This window comes from Camelus dromedarius, chromosome 24 (assembly GCF_036321535.1).
Source record: "Camelus dromedarius isolate mCamDro1 chromosome 24, mCamDro1.pat, whole genome shotgun sequence".
In the NCBI taxonomy this organism is placed as follows: domain Eukaryota; kingdom Metazoa; phylum Chordata; class Mammalia; order Artiodactyla; family Camelidae; genus Camelus; species Camelus dromedarius.
The window spans coordinates 11253615-11271436 of record NC_087459.1 but is presented as its reverse complement, the minus strand read 5'-3'; the positions used below and the strand labels follow the sequence as shown (position 1 = coordinate 11271436).

General features: G+C 37.2%; 1 protein-coding gene across 1 annotated transcript in view; it reads right to left on the bottom strand.

Annotated features, from left to right (window-relative positions):
- Nucleotides 1–17822, bottom strand: part of LOC135319260 (ankyrin repeat domain-containing protein 30A-like) — a 64013-nt gene that overhangs the window by 4646 nt on the left and 41545 nt on the right. The window contains exons 22-30 of the mRNA XM_064478773.1: nt 16996–17147; nt 16331–16501; nt 13928–13961; nt 13502–13643; nt 11130–11340; nt 9756–9939; nt 8761–8898; nt 6797–7309; nt 5203–5355 (exon numbers count right to left, since the gene is read on the bottom strand). Of these exons, the coding sequence (XP_064334843.1) occupies nt 5203–5355; nt 6797–7309; nt 8761–8898; nt 9756–9939; nt 11130–11340; nt 13502–13643; nt 13928–13961; nt 16331–16501; nt 16996–17147 (1698 nt within the window). The remainder of the gene's footprint in view (nt 1–5202; nt 5356–6796; nt 7310–8760; nt 8899–9755; nt 9940–11129; nt 11341–13501; nt 13644–13927; nt 13962–16330; nt 16502–16995; nt 17148–17822) is intronic.

Below are 17822 nucleotides of genomic sequence, written 5' to 3'. Positions count from 1 at the left end.
ACGGGTTTGTGAACCAAGCAAATGCTGTTTTGAGTCACCAGGCTTTGAGGCAGTTTATTATATAAATTATTAGCAATAAATAACTGGCACAGATATTGATATTAAAAATGGGGCACAGCCATTAAAAAAGAACCCAAAATGTGGGGATGCCTTTGAACCTGGAGGTAGGTGAAACCTGAACAGATGTAGAGAAGAGTAGGAGTGAAAATCCAAAGTGTCCACGAGACTGTTAGTGGAAGCCTGAGGGCCCTTGAAGGGCTGAGAGTGAAGGCTTCTAGGCCAGGGAAGAAAATGACACTGAAGCCGGAGGAAACGGGACTCTTGCTACCTAACAGCTGAAAGTAAAATTGACCAGAGAAATAAGCTAAAACAAACAAAAAGATTATTAAATATAAAGGAACTAGGACTCACTGGGTTCAAGTATCTGTATCCTATTTAAAGCATCTCCATGTGCCCAACTGTCACACAATGGGCAAGCAGAGAAATGGCTTCCGGGCTAAGATCCAATCTAGGGTGCTGCCAGGAAAACAGTCTAAAGATGAAGCCAAGACTTTGTTAAGACCTTGGAAAGATTTAAGGTGCTGCCTCAAATTCCTTTAAAGATCTTAAAAGCATAAGAGTTTTAAAGGCATGGTCCCACAACAGCTTCACAGAAAGCCCAAGGTGAAGACTTTATCTCAAAAAGACGTGAGAGTAGCTTTTCCAATGGCATGAACCCCAGTAAAATTCACAGGAAACTCAGTTTTAAGGAGAACTGTGGTAGCAAAAACACTGCTTGCTAGCTTGGACTGAAAGAGACAGACAGTGCAAAATGGGAAGAGGCCTTTGGGTTTTTCTTAGAAGGTCTACGAGGAGGAAGCTGGCTTGAGAGAACTACTCAGCTGCAAACACAGGCCACTGCTCATGAAAGGGACAGAACAAAGAGCTCAAGAGAGGGCAGCGAAGGAGAACCCCTCCCAGGGTTGGGACTAAGTCCTAATCAAAGACCGAGCATCAGGCTGCGTTTCAGAACTGCTACGGGCCAGTGTGCCTCCCATCTTCCATCTGTGAGTGAGGGAGTCCTTAGCAGTTCAGCAGAATGTCGGGTGTGTGGCGGTAAATAACTCGTGTCTCCTTATCCTCAAGCCTCAGCACTGAGAGGAGTGTACCCAAGAGGCTGTACTCCAGAAACCACACCCAGGAACCTCACCCCACCTGAATCTGGTGAAGATGGTAAAGTCAGACCCTGGACTGGAGCCTGAGCCTAACACCACAGCGACCGAGACCTGCTGGGGGACTGAGTGGGGATAAGTGTATTTCTCATATGGAAGCAGTAAGAAAACATTGTGGCTAATGAGTAATTATGCTGGTTTTTGAATGTCTCCATAAATTTTCAAAATTAATTCCATAAAAAAGGTAGACTATGGGCCAACCTTAAGTGCCCTGCTCCTAAAGAACAGCAAACGGTGAAAGGGGCACCGAGTGAACTGCAGGGCAGGTTTGAAAAGGCAGTTCAGCTTCTGCCTCGCTCTTAACCCTGGAACCCAGGCTCATGAGGGCAAGCTCAGGCCACAAAGACAGCTTAGGTGTTCCAGGGGAGGTGGTCCGCCTGCCTGCCCCACCAAAGCCACAGCCCACCGCCAACATCAACCACCAGACATCAATGGATGAACCTTCAAGCGATTCCAGCCCCCCACCTTCCAGCTGCCCCACCTGAAGCTGAGAGGAACAGGGGCCGGCTGTCTTGGCCACACTTTTCCTAAGCGCAGGTTGTGAACAAAATAAATGCCTATTTAAGCCACTGAACTTTGGGGAGTTTGTTAAGCAAAAACAGATAAACAGAAAAGTGGGTGAAAAAAGATAATAAGAAATGTAACTTGAATATAGGAGAAATTGGTCTCCTATAAAGTGGAAAGTAACAAATGTTGAGATTAACTTATTAATGACAAAGTGCTAAGAAATAGCAGATAGCTGAAAGAAAGACCTAAGAACTAGTGAGAAGGAAGGTACTTCAGAGTTCCCTCCAATTACAGCTTCTTACACATAGGCATGTATTTCACAATTTCCCCTCAACTTTGAGGATAAGGAAGATGGGTAAGCAAGGAGACATAGGATTTGAAGTCTAATAACTGAAGAACAACCAGAAATAGTTTACCAAAAATCAGCCTTTTTACCTCATTTCAATTAACTGATCTTCTAAGAGACAGGCAGCTTTGAGAACTTATTAATCTAGCACTCACTCTTCACTTTCCTTTCCTCAGAGAGAAAATAAAATATTATGGAACCATAAATGTAGTGTCCTTTGGCAGTATTTAAATTAAATACAATTTTTCCTTTACCTTACTTAAAAGCTTGTTGGTAAGGGAAGGTAAGACTGTCTCAGCTTTATGTTGTAGCACAATGCTTCTCCATATCACACAGACTGGCTTTGAACTTTTGAAATTCAAATTACTGATCTGTTATCTGTTTCTGACAAACTGATTGAATATTATCTAGTATTTAACAGCTGTACTCTTAAAAATTTTCCTTGGATGGGATGAAATATTTATTTCATTAATTACACATTAAGCTATAGAACACAGCTAGGCATCTCTCTTTTTAAGTAAAAGGAGGTAGACACAGGGAGCTGAGAATGCAGGATCTACACCAAGAACAAGATCGGCACCAGTGTTACACACACGAACCAAGCCAAAAGAGGACTTCATCATGAACCGTGAGATGATGGATTACAGAGGCTTCCAAAGAGGAAGGTTGAATTAATCTTCTCCATGCTTAATCTATTGCCTCTAGATAGTGAAATCTATGGACGAGTCTATGAATTATAATGAGTGCAACATAATGAAGTATATTGCAGGCTAAGTCAGCAGATCCCGTGACCATGATTTGATGGAAACTGGAGTGAAGTGGGAGGCACTGGGTGAGAAACTAAAGGTCTGAATGGGGGGGGGATGGACTTCATCTTTGAAAGCCTACTTTCTGTCATGTCACAGAGTCAGCAAGGCATAAGCTGGCCACAGGCCCCTTCAGGAAGCAGCAAATCTCCACAGAAGTAGTTGCAGACATCCCACGACACTGACTTTTTATTACTATGTAAAACAACTGGTAATACGCAAGATGACTCGGAAACAGTTCTCATAACGTATGAATTGGTACTGGCATAGGACAGACATAGATCAATGCATCACCACTGAGAATCTAAAACAAACCCTCACATTTACGGTCAATTGATTTTCAATACTAGTGTCAAATAACTGAATGAGACAATAATAGTCTTTTCAACAAATGGTACTGGGACAACTGGATATCCACATGCAAAAGAACAAAATTCGACCTCTACCTCATACAATATATATAAAACTAACTCAAAATGAAAGAGCTGAAACTACAAAATTCTTAGAAGAGAACACAGGTGTGTGTCTTCATGACTGGACCTGGCACTTGTTTCTTAGGTAGGACAGTAAAAGACAGAAGTAGACTAACTGAACTTCATCAATGTTAAAAGCTTCTACTCTTCAAAAGACAACATCAAGAAGGTAAGAAGGCAAGCTGCTGAGCAGGAGAAAACACCTGAAAATCCTACATCTGATCAAAGACTTGCACCCAGGATACAAAAAGAACTCTTACAATTCAATCATAAAAAGACAATCCAATTCTAAAATGGGCAAAAACCTGGACAGACAGGTCTTCAAAGAAGATACACAAATGGATAAGCACATGAAAAGATCCCCAACATTCTCAGTCATCAGAAAAATGCAAACCAAAACCACAATGAGATGCCAGTTCACACCTACCAGGAGAGCTAATGACCAGTGCTGACAGAAATGCATAGAAATTGGGAGAATTACACACTTTGGATAAAAATGTTAAATGGTGCACCCACTCTGGAAAACAGTATGGCAGTTCCTCAAAAGGTAAAACACAGTTACCATATGACCCATATGACAGCATTTCCATTCTTAAGTCTGTTCCCCAAAGAAATGAAAACATGTTTACACCAAAACTTGCACAGAAATGTTCACAGCAGCATCATTAACAAGAGCCAAAAAGCAGAGGCAACCCAAAGGTCCATCAACTGGTGGATGGATAAACGGTTTAGCCCCACAACCGAGTACTGTTCGACAATAAACAGAAATGGAAATACTGACAAACGCTGTAACGTGGATGAACCTTGAAGACGTTTTGTCAAATGAAAAAAGCTAATCATGAAGGACCACACAGCATGTGATTCCACTCATGTGGAACACCCAGAACAGGCACATCTGTAGAGACACAAGTCAGCCTGGTGGCTGCCGGGGGCTGATGGGGACGGGGGGCTGGGGGTGATGGCCAAGGGATGCAGGCTTTCTTTTTGGGGTGATGGGAATGTTCTAAAATTGATTGTGGTGACAGCTGCACATCTCTGAATATACTAGGAGATACTAACTATGCATCCTAAATGGGTGAATTATATGATACGTGAATTTTATTTTTATTTTTATTTTTTTTTTTTTTTTTTTGGTGGAGGGAAGCAATTAGGTTTTACTTATTTATTTTTAGAGGACGTACAGGGGATCGAACCCAGGACCTTGTGTACGCTAAGCATGCACTCTACCACTTGAGTTATGCAATCCCCCCTATAATATGTGAATTATATCTCAATAAAGTTAAAAAACAATCCAAAAGCAGGATCTAGACAATTTTCTTAATTCTCTATTTTGGGTGTACATTCATGATCTGAACTTCTCCATGCTTTGACAACATACGTAAAGTGAAGGGAAAATGAAGGCGATACCTAACTCCAACTGGTTTGTATAATGACCTTTCTGCACAAGTTACTCTGAAATCCATGAAATAAATACACACAGATTCTATATCCATTCACAAAAGTGAAGGTGCAACATGACAATTTTCTGGAACATGCCATGAAACATTATCCTCTGATTTTATCTAGCTTGCCTTATTGTGGTGAGAGATCACTAAAAAATACTGTTTAATAGGAAAAAAAGTTAACTTCCGTGAGGAAAGATGTATAACTCTCAAATTCTCTAAGGGTAAATATTATAAGAAAACAACATATAAAGAAATGGCAGAATGAAAGTCAAAGTTTAAGAAAAAAGTTCATCATAAAGATAATAAAAGTGTAATTATAATGAAGATACAAAAGAAAGCTGTCCCTGAAAAGCTAGTGTCCTGCAACACTCTGCGCTGCACATTCACGGCCGACGTGCTGAATTTCATACATACTGGGCTCGCAGCTTGATGTGATTTCCTCTCTGAATCCTGTCTCTCATTTTCTGAATTAGTCTGATGATGTGCTGTCACCTCCAGGGAAGCTTCCAACATGGACACTTTCTTTTGGGTGTCAGTCAGCTCTTGTTGAAGCTGTCTCACACAGGCCTAAAGAGATAACTCTGTTACTGATTTTTAAGTCACCTTATCATTAAGTTACATTAATAATATGTAACTCCAACATATGGACTTTGAGAACTATCCCCACAGACATCAATTCACCTTCTTTTCCTCATAGGTACACATTCCTGTTTACCCAATTTCATTAAAGACACAGAAGGCATGACCCTCCTGCCTTATTGACAGTAAGTTAACTTAGACAATGGATGCAGCCCCACCAGCCATTCCCTGCCCCTCCCAGGAAATGGCCAAGCTTTACCCCCACTGAAGCCTCAAACAGAAACAGGTGTGTGGGTGGGATGAGTGGTGGTAAGTTCCACACTGTGGAACATTCTCCCTCTTTCTCATTAGAGGCTTAAGTTCAGAGTTCTTCACATATTCAATCTGGTGTTTAAATTCTTCCAATAGACTCCTATCTCACAATAAAAATGAGGTTATTCCAATGGCCTTTGGGGACCTGAGACAACCTGGCATCCCTTGCCTCCTGGACTGCAGGTCCTACAGCTCCCCCACCCCTCCCACTCATTCCCTTCCTGCCACTCAAGACTCTGGCTGCTCCTCCTCAGTCTGAAAAGGGGACCCCAATGCCAAACTCGTACATCACAGAGCGCTCCAGTCCCTCTGGACTGGACAAACTTAGATCCAAATGACTAACTGAGCCTTGAAATGAGAATTGTGAGCACATTATTTGAAAAATTATTCAAAGTAAATTATAAATAGAACAGGGGAGACTAAGTCAAACACAGTTTGGCTAAAATTTACATTTGTCCCAAATTATGACTGAATGAAAAGTAGATGCCTTTAAGGAGTGGAGGTCATGACAATGCATGATTTGAGATGCAAATATCTCTAAATTTAATTCCAATTGACATGAATAAAAATAAAATATCAACTAAAAATATATGAAAAGCAACTGAATGAAAAGTACTGCAAGATACAGCATTTACACATCAGTTCATCTGGGAAATCTGGATTTGACTGTCAAGGTAATCCACACAATTGAATCTTTTCTCTCTCTTTTTTTTATTTGTTCACACAATTGAATCTTAATTTCAAAATACTCATTTTAGGTCTGAGCATTTCATTTATCTGCTTCATCACGATACTAAAATGTGGTGACAGAACGATTAAAATGACTTGGGCACTATAACAGTAAATTACTAAGACCTGTCTGTACCTATCAACAACTTACAGCTTAATCTCTTAGAAGTTCAGGTGACACGGCATCTTTACTCAAAGTAAAGCACCTCTCAGGTCTAATTTTTGTTTGCTGGATACAAGATATGCTTTCAGGCTGCTTTACAGTGTATATATTTATAGCGCACACATTTCTTATATTCAACTAGTTTCAACATTCAGCTTCCATCAGATACCACTTTGAATTTTCTTTGAGGAACTCTGAAAATTACTTCCCTTTCTGGGTACTTACTTTCATTTCTGCTCTGTCAGTTACATGCTGATACAGTCTGTCCTTTAAACATTTGTATTCATTGACTAATTCCCTGTTTCCTTCCTCCAGCATCAGAACTCGTTTGCTCATGGCTTCAAGTTTTCCCATGTGATCCAGAAACGGCTCTGGGATATTAAGTATTGTCTTTTTGCTTTTGGCCTTATTTTGAGCAACTTCCAGTTGCTGTCGAAGCAACATGTTTTCACTTTCTAGTTCACATACTCTCTCCTCCAAGAATGCCTGCTTTACAATGTATTTGTTGACTTTCCCTTGTTTTCTCTGAGACAACGATTCAGTTTCCTTCTTTGAACACTGGGCTTGGCCTCGGTCTCTATGCACACATTCTAATACCAACGTCGTTGGTCTAAAAGCATATCTCCTGGGATGGAGCTCAATTTCTTGGCCACGGAATTGACTTCCAGCTTCAGGAAGTTGCTGAGGAAGCACCTCGCTGTTATCTTCTGGGTCAGACAGCTCAAAATCCATTGTGTCCTGTAAGTGAAACCCCTCATCTCTTACTCTTTGAACTGTACTCAATAAACTGACATATCATAATTTCCTTTGAAGTGAAAGACTAATCTCTAAGTTTATACAACAAAAAGTTTGCAATAACTGGGTATCCAACTGGAAGAACTTAAGGTGGATACAAATCTCAAACTTTAAACAAGCAGAAATCCCCAAAAGTTCAAAAATTTAATTAAAGATACTGAATCCATGAAAGTAAAAAAGAAACCACAAAAGGATGTTTACGAAGCTCAGAACTGGGAAGGCCTTTCTTTCTCTGAAATATAACAAACCCAAAAGGCTTAAAATAAGAAATGAATAAATCTGAAAACACTTAAAAATTATATCTGACATCTAACCTTTACAGCTACCCCCAAAGTAAGAGCCTTAGCTCTGTATATATTTGGACAGCTTAAATTTCCTAAAAAATTTTTTCCTGAAAATATTCCATGAATATTCTCCCTTTCTAACATTTTTAGACTGAATTATAAGAATTACATCTACAGATAAGTGATAAATCTAAGCACTGTACTAAGTACATCTACAAACATCAGTTAACACAGTTAGCTGTGACAATTCTGGAATAAAGGGTTAAAAACACAAGCAAGCTGCAGGGTTTCCCCCAGGGCTTCTGACTCTCTGACTCTTACACCAAACCAAAGCCACTTCTGTAGGATAAATATATAAACACAAGAGAACCTTCTATGTCCCTAATGGTGAATACACTAAAGGTAAAGAAGGTCAAATTTACAGAGCTCTTAGAAAATCAGGAGACTATTTGCTTCTGCAATAATTTTTATTTCTTCCTCATGGTGTTTATAACAGTGATGGATGTGAAATAGTAGGGAAATACAGTGAACTGTTTTATTAAAAATAAAATACTGATCAATAAATTATCACTATAGATTATGGCATGTCTGTCACTATATTCAAAAGCTCCTTGTACTGAAATCAGATACCACATGGAGCAGAGTGTTACTTTTTATCACACGTAGGAGAATGACACCCAAACTACGCCAAACTACGGTTTCTGAACTGGCTATACATTTTCCTCCTTACCATCAGTGGAAATGATAAAGTAACCTCTCCATTTGTCTATCAAAGGAGTCAGATCACTGCCAGAAACTAGAATGCCTACTGTTAGTAGCAACAGTTTTGAGATAATGGAAAGTTCATCAATTCCTACGGGAAATATGAATAGCCTCTCCTTGGATGAGGCCATTGTGAATGTCACTATGTCACTGTTGCAGGCAAATGGATTTGAATTCACAATATTGCTTTATCCAATGAACCAGAAATGAAACCCCCAGAAAATATATTTACATATATAGGCTTTTAAAACCTTCTATACTTTCTGTACCTATAGTATTGGTTTTTAAACTATCTAAGTATACAAATTCATACACACACACACGTTTGAAGATGACTAAAGGAAATACCTCAGCATTCATTTTCTTATTAGCCTTTTCTGCCTCCTTTTGTTGGGAAAGATGATGGGCCAGGATTTCATCTTGTATTACTCTGGCATTCTGCTCTCGAGAAAGTTGTCTCTGAGTGTCATTTTGCTCTTCTAAAACCTGGAGACATATTTCATTAGGTTTTGGGTTTTATACCATGAAAAAAAGTCAAAGAAAGCTTAGGAGGGTAATCTTTAAAAAAATTTTTTTTAAACTGTTAAAAAGAAGTAGCCTTTTTAAGCACAGGGATCTTTAATGCACATAAATAACTCAAATTCTATTATATATGACAGCTAAATTTATCACAGAGCAAAAACACAAGGGATGTAGTATCATGAAAGAAAAAGCTTTTTTTTTTTTTTAACACTTTTTAAATTGAGTTGTAGTCATTTTACAATGTTGTGTCAAATTCCAGTGTAGAGCACAATTTTTCAGTTGTACATGAACATATATATATTCATTGTGACTTTTTTTTGTGAGCTACCACAAGATCTTGTATATATTTCCCTGTGCTATATACAGTATAATCTTGTTTATCTATGCTTCATATGCCTGTCAGTATCTACAAATTTTGAAATCCCAGCGAAAGAAAATTTCTTTATAAGGCATTTAACCAATTCCATCACAGTCTCAAGGCAATTCAGCCTGGATTTTAACTTCAAAAAGCCAAAATTAACTCATGGATTTGAATTCGACTTGTTACTTTGTTGAATGGACCAAAACCGTCAATCCTTATGTTAATGATTAAGCTCAATTTAACTTCCATTCCTTCATTCAGAAAAGACACAGAGCATCTATTAGATGCCAAGAACACCAAGAAATTAGTAAGTTAAGCTCTAACTGTCATAGTTCATATTTAGGATGAGATAACTCTTACTTGTTTTAAATGAAAATATAGATTAATTCAAAAGAATATTATAAAGAATATTGATGAAACAGTGTTACAGATATGAAATTTTCACGAAACACAAATTTACCTGATTTGCTTTATTCCATATGCTCTTCACTTTGCATTCTAGTGCTCGGGCAGTGATTTCAAGTTGTTGTTTCAGGTAAACTTGCTCATTGTATTGTTTCTCTTTTCTTTTCAAGTCATCCTTTGTTTTTTCATATAATATATAAGCATTTCTCTTCTTCTTTGTTTCTTGTTCTAATGTGAATCTGCAGTGAAATATGCTTACCTTAAAATTTATTTTGTTAGAAAATAAAAAGTTCGTTTTATGATCTGGTTCTTCACATGCTGATTTATTACCCTAATGGAATTTCTATGTTCTCAATTTTTTTTTTTCATTTCTAAGTCTCACATTTTAAATTCCTCACTTCAATCTCTTCATAATGATAGACTTATGTGTATATATATATATATTTGAAAAGTAGCAATGAAAACACATAATGCTACTGAGTTTCAGTCAAGAGTAACTCTGGTCAATAGTGTAGGGAAGAAATTTTGCAATTATTCAGTAAGGTTTGAATTGAAAATTACCCTTTTCCCCCCACATAGTCATAAATTACTCCTTCATTAGGACAGAGAATTTAGTTATTAATTAAAAGAGAAGTTGCTATTTAGAAACAGGTTTATAAGTTCATGAGAAATAAAATTTCAACTTCATGAGATATTACAGGGACTCCTACATGATCTCCAGGGGAAGGTAACATCCGCAGACGACTTTTCCAGAACACAGACCCGGTAATTAGCATAATCCAAGGCGAGGCTGGGGAGTCTACTCCCTGATGCCCTACACTTTATGTTTCTCCTTTTGCAGCACTTTGAACTTACCTTGTTGAATATTATTTATTTAGTAAATCATTTTTAAATCCCTTTTGGTACAAGGCAGGATCCCTATTAAGTAATTAAGAAATTAAGAGTAATCTGTGCTTTCAGCATAGACCTTTGAACTAATCTTATCTCTGTATGAGAGAGATGCTGAAAAAACTAACCAGTAATAACTCTTCACTTTACTTTTTAGTCCATCCATTCATATGTTAAGAATCAAACTGCATAAATTTTTTTTTAAGTTTTTGCCTTGAGAAAAATGGTCATTTCATAATTCTGCAAGTGGGAATGTAAAGTAATATAAACTTTCTGGAGGACAATTGAGAGATAAGGATCAAAGACTTTTTTTAAATAAATATAGAATGGGGTGTGTGTGTGTGTGTGTGTGTGTGTGTGCGTGTGTGTGTATGGCTGTGTTATTTCCAAGAGTCTCATATTCCACAATATTCTTGAAATTTCCTCCCCTGTAAAATCTCAAAAGGTAAGTTAGCAATTTTAAGACTTCTCCTACATACCTACAGTATTAAAGTAAATATAAAGAGTTCAAATATTTCTTTAAGACCAAGAAATTCAGTACCTCATGCTGCAGAGCTCTCGTTCCCACTCCACATTTTGAAGCTTTAACTGTGATGTTTCTTCTCTTGTTTTCAACAGCTCTGTTTGTAGCCAGTTCACCTTATTTTCCATTTCTTTAATTTTTCCTCTAAGTAGTGCAGAGTCACATTCTTTCAGTTCTATTGATCTGAATGAATGAACTGGATCCGGAATTTTCAATAACCTATCAGAATCTGCATTAGGAAGAAAACAAAAATAGAAACAAAATATATGAATAATTTTTGTGTACAAAGGACTGTGCATTTTCACATTCATTCATCCATATATTGAACAAATGGATATTAAGCATCTATAACATGGAAGACATTCTTCTAAGCTCTGCAGATATTAAAAGAATGACAAAGTAACATTATGAACATTATGCAAGTAAATCTGACAATTCAGATGAAGTGGGTAAAATTCCTTCAGAGAGAGAAATTACAAAAGCTCAATTAAGAAAGAACAAATAAGCTAAAAAGCCCTATATCTTAAAAGCCAAAGCAGAAGTCCTATTTAAAGACCTTATGACAAAGAAAATCCCAGTGCCAATGGTTACACTGGTGAATTCGACCAAGTATTTTAGGAAAATTTAATACCAGCTCTACACAAATTCTCCTCAAAAAACGAAGAGGAAGAAATATGTCCTCATTCTATAAAACTAACATTACCCTGAATCCAAAACCAGACAAAGATATTACAAGAAAGAAAACTAATGTCATGAAAATGGAGGTAAAAATTCTAAACAAAACATTAGCAAATTAAATCCAACAATACAGGAAAATTCATCACGACCAAGTGGGGTGTATCCCAAGAATGCAGGGCTGTTTTAACACGTAAAAATCAATGTTATTCATCATATTAACAAACTAAAAAAGAAACCATATGATCATGTCAGTGGATAAAAAGAGGCACCTGCCAAACCTCCATATCGATTCCTGATAAAAACTTCCAGCAAACTAGGAACCAAGGGAACGTCTTCACTATGACAAAGATCTGTGCTAACCCTACAGCTGACACCATATGCAATGGTGAGAAACGGAATGCTTTTCCCAGAAGGTGAGGAACCAGACAGGAATGACTTCTCTTACTCCTTCTATTCAGCACTATACTGGAGCCAGTGCAATCAGGCAAAATGAAAAACCAAAAGACATCTAGATGGGAAATGAAGAGGTAAGACTGTGCTAATCAGCGGGGAATATGATTACATGGTGCGAGTCAGCTAACTCCAACCTGTGGGCCGGGTTGCTTGCTTTGGTAAATAAAGTTTTACTGAAATACAGCCACGTCCATTAACTTGTGTATTGTCTATGGCTACTCTTGTTGCAACAGTGACAGAGCTGACTAGCTGTGACAGAGAATGTATTTATTGGCTGCAAGTCTTAAACGTGAACTGTCTTTAGTAAGACAGTAGTTTAAAGAAGAAAAAGCTTGACCACCTTTGGTTACGTAGAAAATCTGAGAGAATCCATAAAAAGGCTACTAGAACTAATAAATGGGTTCAGTCAGGTTGGAGGGCACAGAGTCAGTATACAGAAATCAACAGTATTTCTCTCATCAGAAACTAAAATTTAAAATACATTATTTTAAAACAAACAAATAAATAAGAATACACTACTTATAACCGCACTGAAAAATAAGAAATACAGGTAAGCTCATAAAAGATGGAAAGACCCAGACACTAAAAACTCTAAAATATTACTGAGAAAATCAAGGAAGACCTAAACGGAGAAATAAACTTTGTTCGGGGTTAAAAATTCCATATGGTTAAGAAGTCAGTTCTCCCCGAATTAATCTACAGATTCAACATAATCTACGTCTAATTTCCAGGACACTAGCAGCCTTTTTTTTTTTTTTTTTTTTTTTACATTGACAAGCTGATTCTAAAACTCATGTGGAAAGAAGGGTAATAAAATGAAACAAGATGAAGCCAGAGGACTGTGGCCTTTAACTATGGAGCTGTGAGAAGCAGTAGCTGGATTTTAAGCAAAGGGGTAACAAAGATCTGAATTTTAAAAACTATCTAGTAATCATGGTTGCGGTGTAGACCAACGTTCCAGGAGGCGGACAGCATAGAAGAAAGTCCTGAGGTGATTTCAGCGTTCTAGGAGGGAAGCAGTGATAACCTGACCTTGGGTGAAGGCGTAGGAGCAGCAGAGTCAACAGAAAGCACAGGGAGTGGGAACGGTCACAGCCCCTGGCTGGCAGCGCACAACACGTCTGATTCTGCTTTGACACAAAGCAGGTTTCTGAGACGCAGCGGACTGTAACGTAGCCGTGCTCCCTGGGGCAGTACTAGGTGTGCACACTTTACCACGAGATACTTAAAAAGGCTGTGTAGTCATACAGGGGTCCTACCTTTACTGTCCGGGCCAAGTTCTTCGATTAGCCTCAGGGTATTCTTACAATTAGGGTAAAGCGACTTGCGATCCTCAGAAGCTGTTTCCGGTGACAGAGTTAAGTCATCGAGGTCGTCCACAGAATTAATCTGCTCTTTGACCTACAAATAAATAATGCTATTTCACAGTGTCTCCAACATAGTTATAAAATATGCTTAGTGTACAGAGGTGATAAATATCCATCTTTTTATGAGAGCAAAAACACAGACACTTCTCGAAAGAACTGACTTTTGTCAAAAGGCTAACTTTATCAATAGTGTTTCTAAATTATTTTTAAGTAAATGTCTCTACAACAAAGGAAGATTTTCTGTTTTTCCACTCTTTTATCATTTATGAATTATTTTTACCATAGGGAAATATTTTTATAAGTAGTATTTTACTATACCTTGTCCTTTTTAGTAGACATTTTCTTTGAAGACCTGAAAAAAGAAAAAAGCAATTCATTTAAGCCAAATACTAAATATTGAAAATACAAGAAATATGTAAATCTATTATTTTTATATAAAATCTTTGCATTGATAATTAATTTTCAATAAAAGGGATTAAACAAACAGTGGAAACAGTAACATTAAAGGACAAAGAAAGTATGTCAATTATATTATTGACAAAGTATTAAATTTAAATCAAGGGGACAAGCAGAGGAAAAGGAAAAACATAACATTACTTGTATTATTTGGTAGGAAAAAATACACCAGGATTTTCTTCTTGTTGTCTTTTTCAATAAAAACTGGCTTTTATGGCAATAAAACCTGTTTGGAAAGTATTACTGAAGTCCTTATATGAAAGAAACCCTTTTCTAATAACCATGGTATTAGCTTTTTTGAGGACTTACTATGTAACCGCTATGCATTATTATTAGCACTTTACATGTCTTAAAGACATTTTAATCCTCACAACAATCCTGGGAGGTAGGTAATACATTAGGTACTTTACCCAGGAAGAAAATGAGGCACAGAAAGGCTAAGTCATTTGTCGAAGCCCCTATGTCTGCCCAGAATTCCAACCCAGGCAATCTGGCTTCAATACTTGCATTTCACAATATGCTAAGAAAGTAATATTTATTTTTAAGTATTTTTAACTAATGTAGTAAATGAATCTCTATTATTATTCTATGTCTAGGCATAATTATAAATAATTTCTGGGGCATATGTCCAGAAGGAACCCTACTTCAAAATGACACCTGCACCCCAATGTTCACAGCAGCACTATTTACAATAGCCAAGACATGGAAACAGCCTAAATGTCCATCAACAGATGACTGGATAAAGAAGAGGTGGTATATTTATACAATGGAATAATACTATTCAGCCATAAAACCCGACAACATAACGCCATTTGCAGCAACATGGATGCTCCTGGAGAATGTCATTCTAAGTGAAGTAAGCCAGAAAGAGAAAGAAAAAAACCATATGAGATCACTCATATGTCGAATCTAAAAACAAAAACAAAACATAAATACAAAACAGGAACAGACTTATAGACATAGAATGCAAACTTGTGGTTGCCAAGGGGGTGGAGGGTGGGAAGGGACAGACTGGGATTTCAAAATGTGGAATAGATAAACAAGATTATACTGTATAGCACAGCAAAATATATATAAGATCTTATGGAAGCTCACAGCAAAAAAAATGTGACAATGAATATATGTATGTTCATGTATAACTGAAAAATTGTGCTCTACACTGGAATTTGACACAACACTGCAAAACGACTATGACTCAATAAAAAAAGTGAAAATAATAATAATAATAATTTCTGAATCTTAACACCTATTTTTTAAAAATACAAAGACTTTAGACCTAGGCAATACTGGAAATCTACTTTTAATAAAGATTTGTTTTCGCTAAAGACATTAATCAGCGGGCATTCATTATCCATTCAGCTGTTTGTTCATGCATTTGACAGGTCCTTATGGACCATGATGGCTTTTTAAATTTAGAACTTAGTAATCCAAAAGTAATCATCTCTGATAGATTGTTAATAGTTTATTATTCTATTGTATATAAACAAAATCTTCCCCTTCTTCCTGGAACCTAAACAAATATTAAGTTAATATAATCTGATATTTTACAATAGCATACAAAACCATAGCCACTCATGGTGATACTGTCAAGGACACTATAAAATCTAGAATCATCAAGGAATGATTAAACCCTATTCAGTATGGCCTAAGTGTCTGTATACTCATTATGAGTATACAGTTTTTAAAAAATCTATGGACAATGGTGTAACTTTAAAGTCATTATCTGCATATTCAATTGCGTAAGAATATTACGCTTCAAAACTAACGAATAAGCCCTTACAACAAAACCATACATGAATAGTTTACTACAATATCTTAAAGATAACATAGTACAATCAATACACTTTCTAATATCAGAAATGCAAAGTTAAATTGAAAAACACGTCTTCTATGGAATCGCATCCAACAGCAAAGAGACATGCTCTACAATCTACCGTCTCATCATTAAAAAAAGAAAGGGAACCCCCACGAGCCCCACGTTCCCCTTCACTTATCACCCAGTCCTCTCCTGCCTTCCCAGGGAATGTCCTCTGAGGGGCTGTTCACACCGACTCACTACAGCCCGGCTTCCTTGGGGACGTAGTACTGAAACTACTTCCGGTCAAAGGCACTTGTCCTCATGTTAGCCTTTCGGCACTGTTCCTCCCACACAGTTGAGAATTCTCTTGCCTTGGCCTTTGCACTATATGCTGCTGTTCTATTTCCAGAGAAGGTAATCACTGCTAATACGTCTTCACCTACAAATAAAGAATTTGTAGATTTTACCTGCCACAACCTTGACCTCCTTCACTTAAGCTGCTGTTCTCATTCATGCGTAGGAGACCACCAGCCAGTGAGGCAGTCTTCTCCAATACATGTGAAGTCACAGATGCTTTTAATGTCCGTTTTCCACTTTCATTCTTCTTTACTTCCTTCATATGCAAGCCAGGACAGCTACTTTAAAACAATCCATAAAAAAGCCAATTTTTAAAAAATAGTTCTACTGATAAATTTAAAAAAAAAACCCAATTTTTGTAAAACTCCAACTCTTACCCATCTTCAGTCATTTATTAATTCACAAAATGGTTAACAAGTGCCAACCATATGCAAGGAAACACAAATTCTTGCTTCAAAGACAGATAAACAATTATGATACAATGTGATATGCAAGAGCTGACATATGAAAGTAAAGTGAGCATAAGGAAGGCTTTACAGAACAGGGAAATAAACAGGAGGTCATGAGCAAAAGAGACAGGAGGAAATTATTCTACTTAAGAGATTAGAATGTGAGCACAAAGATTAGGCACAAGGCATTTAGGTGTGTCCTGGGAACCTGGAAGGAAGAGTACAAAATACATGGAAGCAAGTGGAGAGATGAGCCTGGGAAGAAATGCTGAACAATATCTAGGAAAATAATAATTACCTACTGCTGAATACTGATCTAGGCTTACCTATCAGAATCTCCTTTCTGCAGAGCAGGAAACTGCCGGTCATCACTTTTTCCCCTCTTCCTCTGCCGAGTTAATCCTTCATGGTAACTGCCACCACACATGGTTTCTGACCCTTTCAGTTCACTTTTGTTCCTCTTCTCTTCTACTTCAACCTTTAGTGAAAGTTTGATACAAAGGGTAATTATTACTTTATTCATTAGAAACACTTTGTTTTCATTCATTTTATCATTTGACTCAGACTTTGCCCTGATTTCAATTGATTAAAATATTTTTGTGCTTATTTTAATTTTTATCATTTCAAGTCATTGAAGTGTTTGTAAATTCTGCTTCTTTCTGTTTGAGGAAAAGAAACAATTTCTAAAATTTCAAAAAGGACTTTCTGAATGTTGTGCTCTTACATCCACTCTTCCCCATGTGAATGGCAGAGACAGAGAAATAGAAAGACAAAGGCATAAAATTTGTCCTCTTCTGTCTTTACCACCTAGATTTTACATTAACCAGCCAGATTTAGAAGATGTCACACCTTGGTGCTTCAGTAACAGAAAGGAAACATTCTTCTTTCTGTGCTAAAGCTATCCTTTCCCCACTACTTTTTAAAATTCTTCTTTCATTTGGATCCTGGGGTATCAAAAAAGTGGTGTTTAATAAAATATATAAACCCAAGTTTACTGAAAGGAGCAGAGTGAAACTGATGAATTGCCAGTTAGTGTGGAATTCTGCAAAAGGAATAATGCTTCCCAATTTCACATTTAATAACCATGACCATTTTATAGCTAGACGGCATAGGAGTAATGAGTGATCTACTTTAGCCCCACTGTTTACTGACA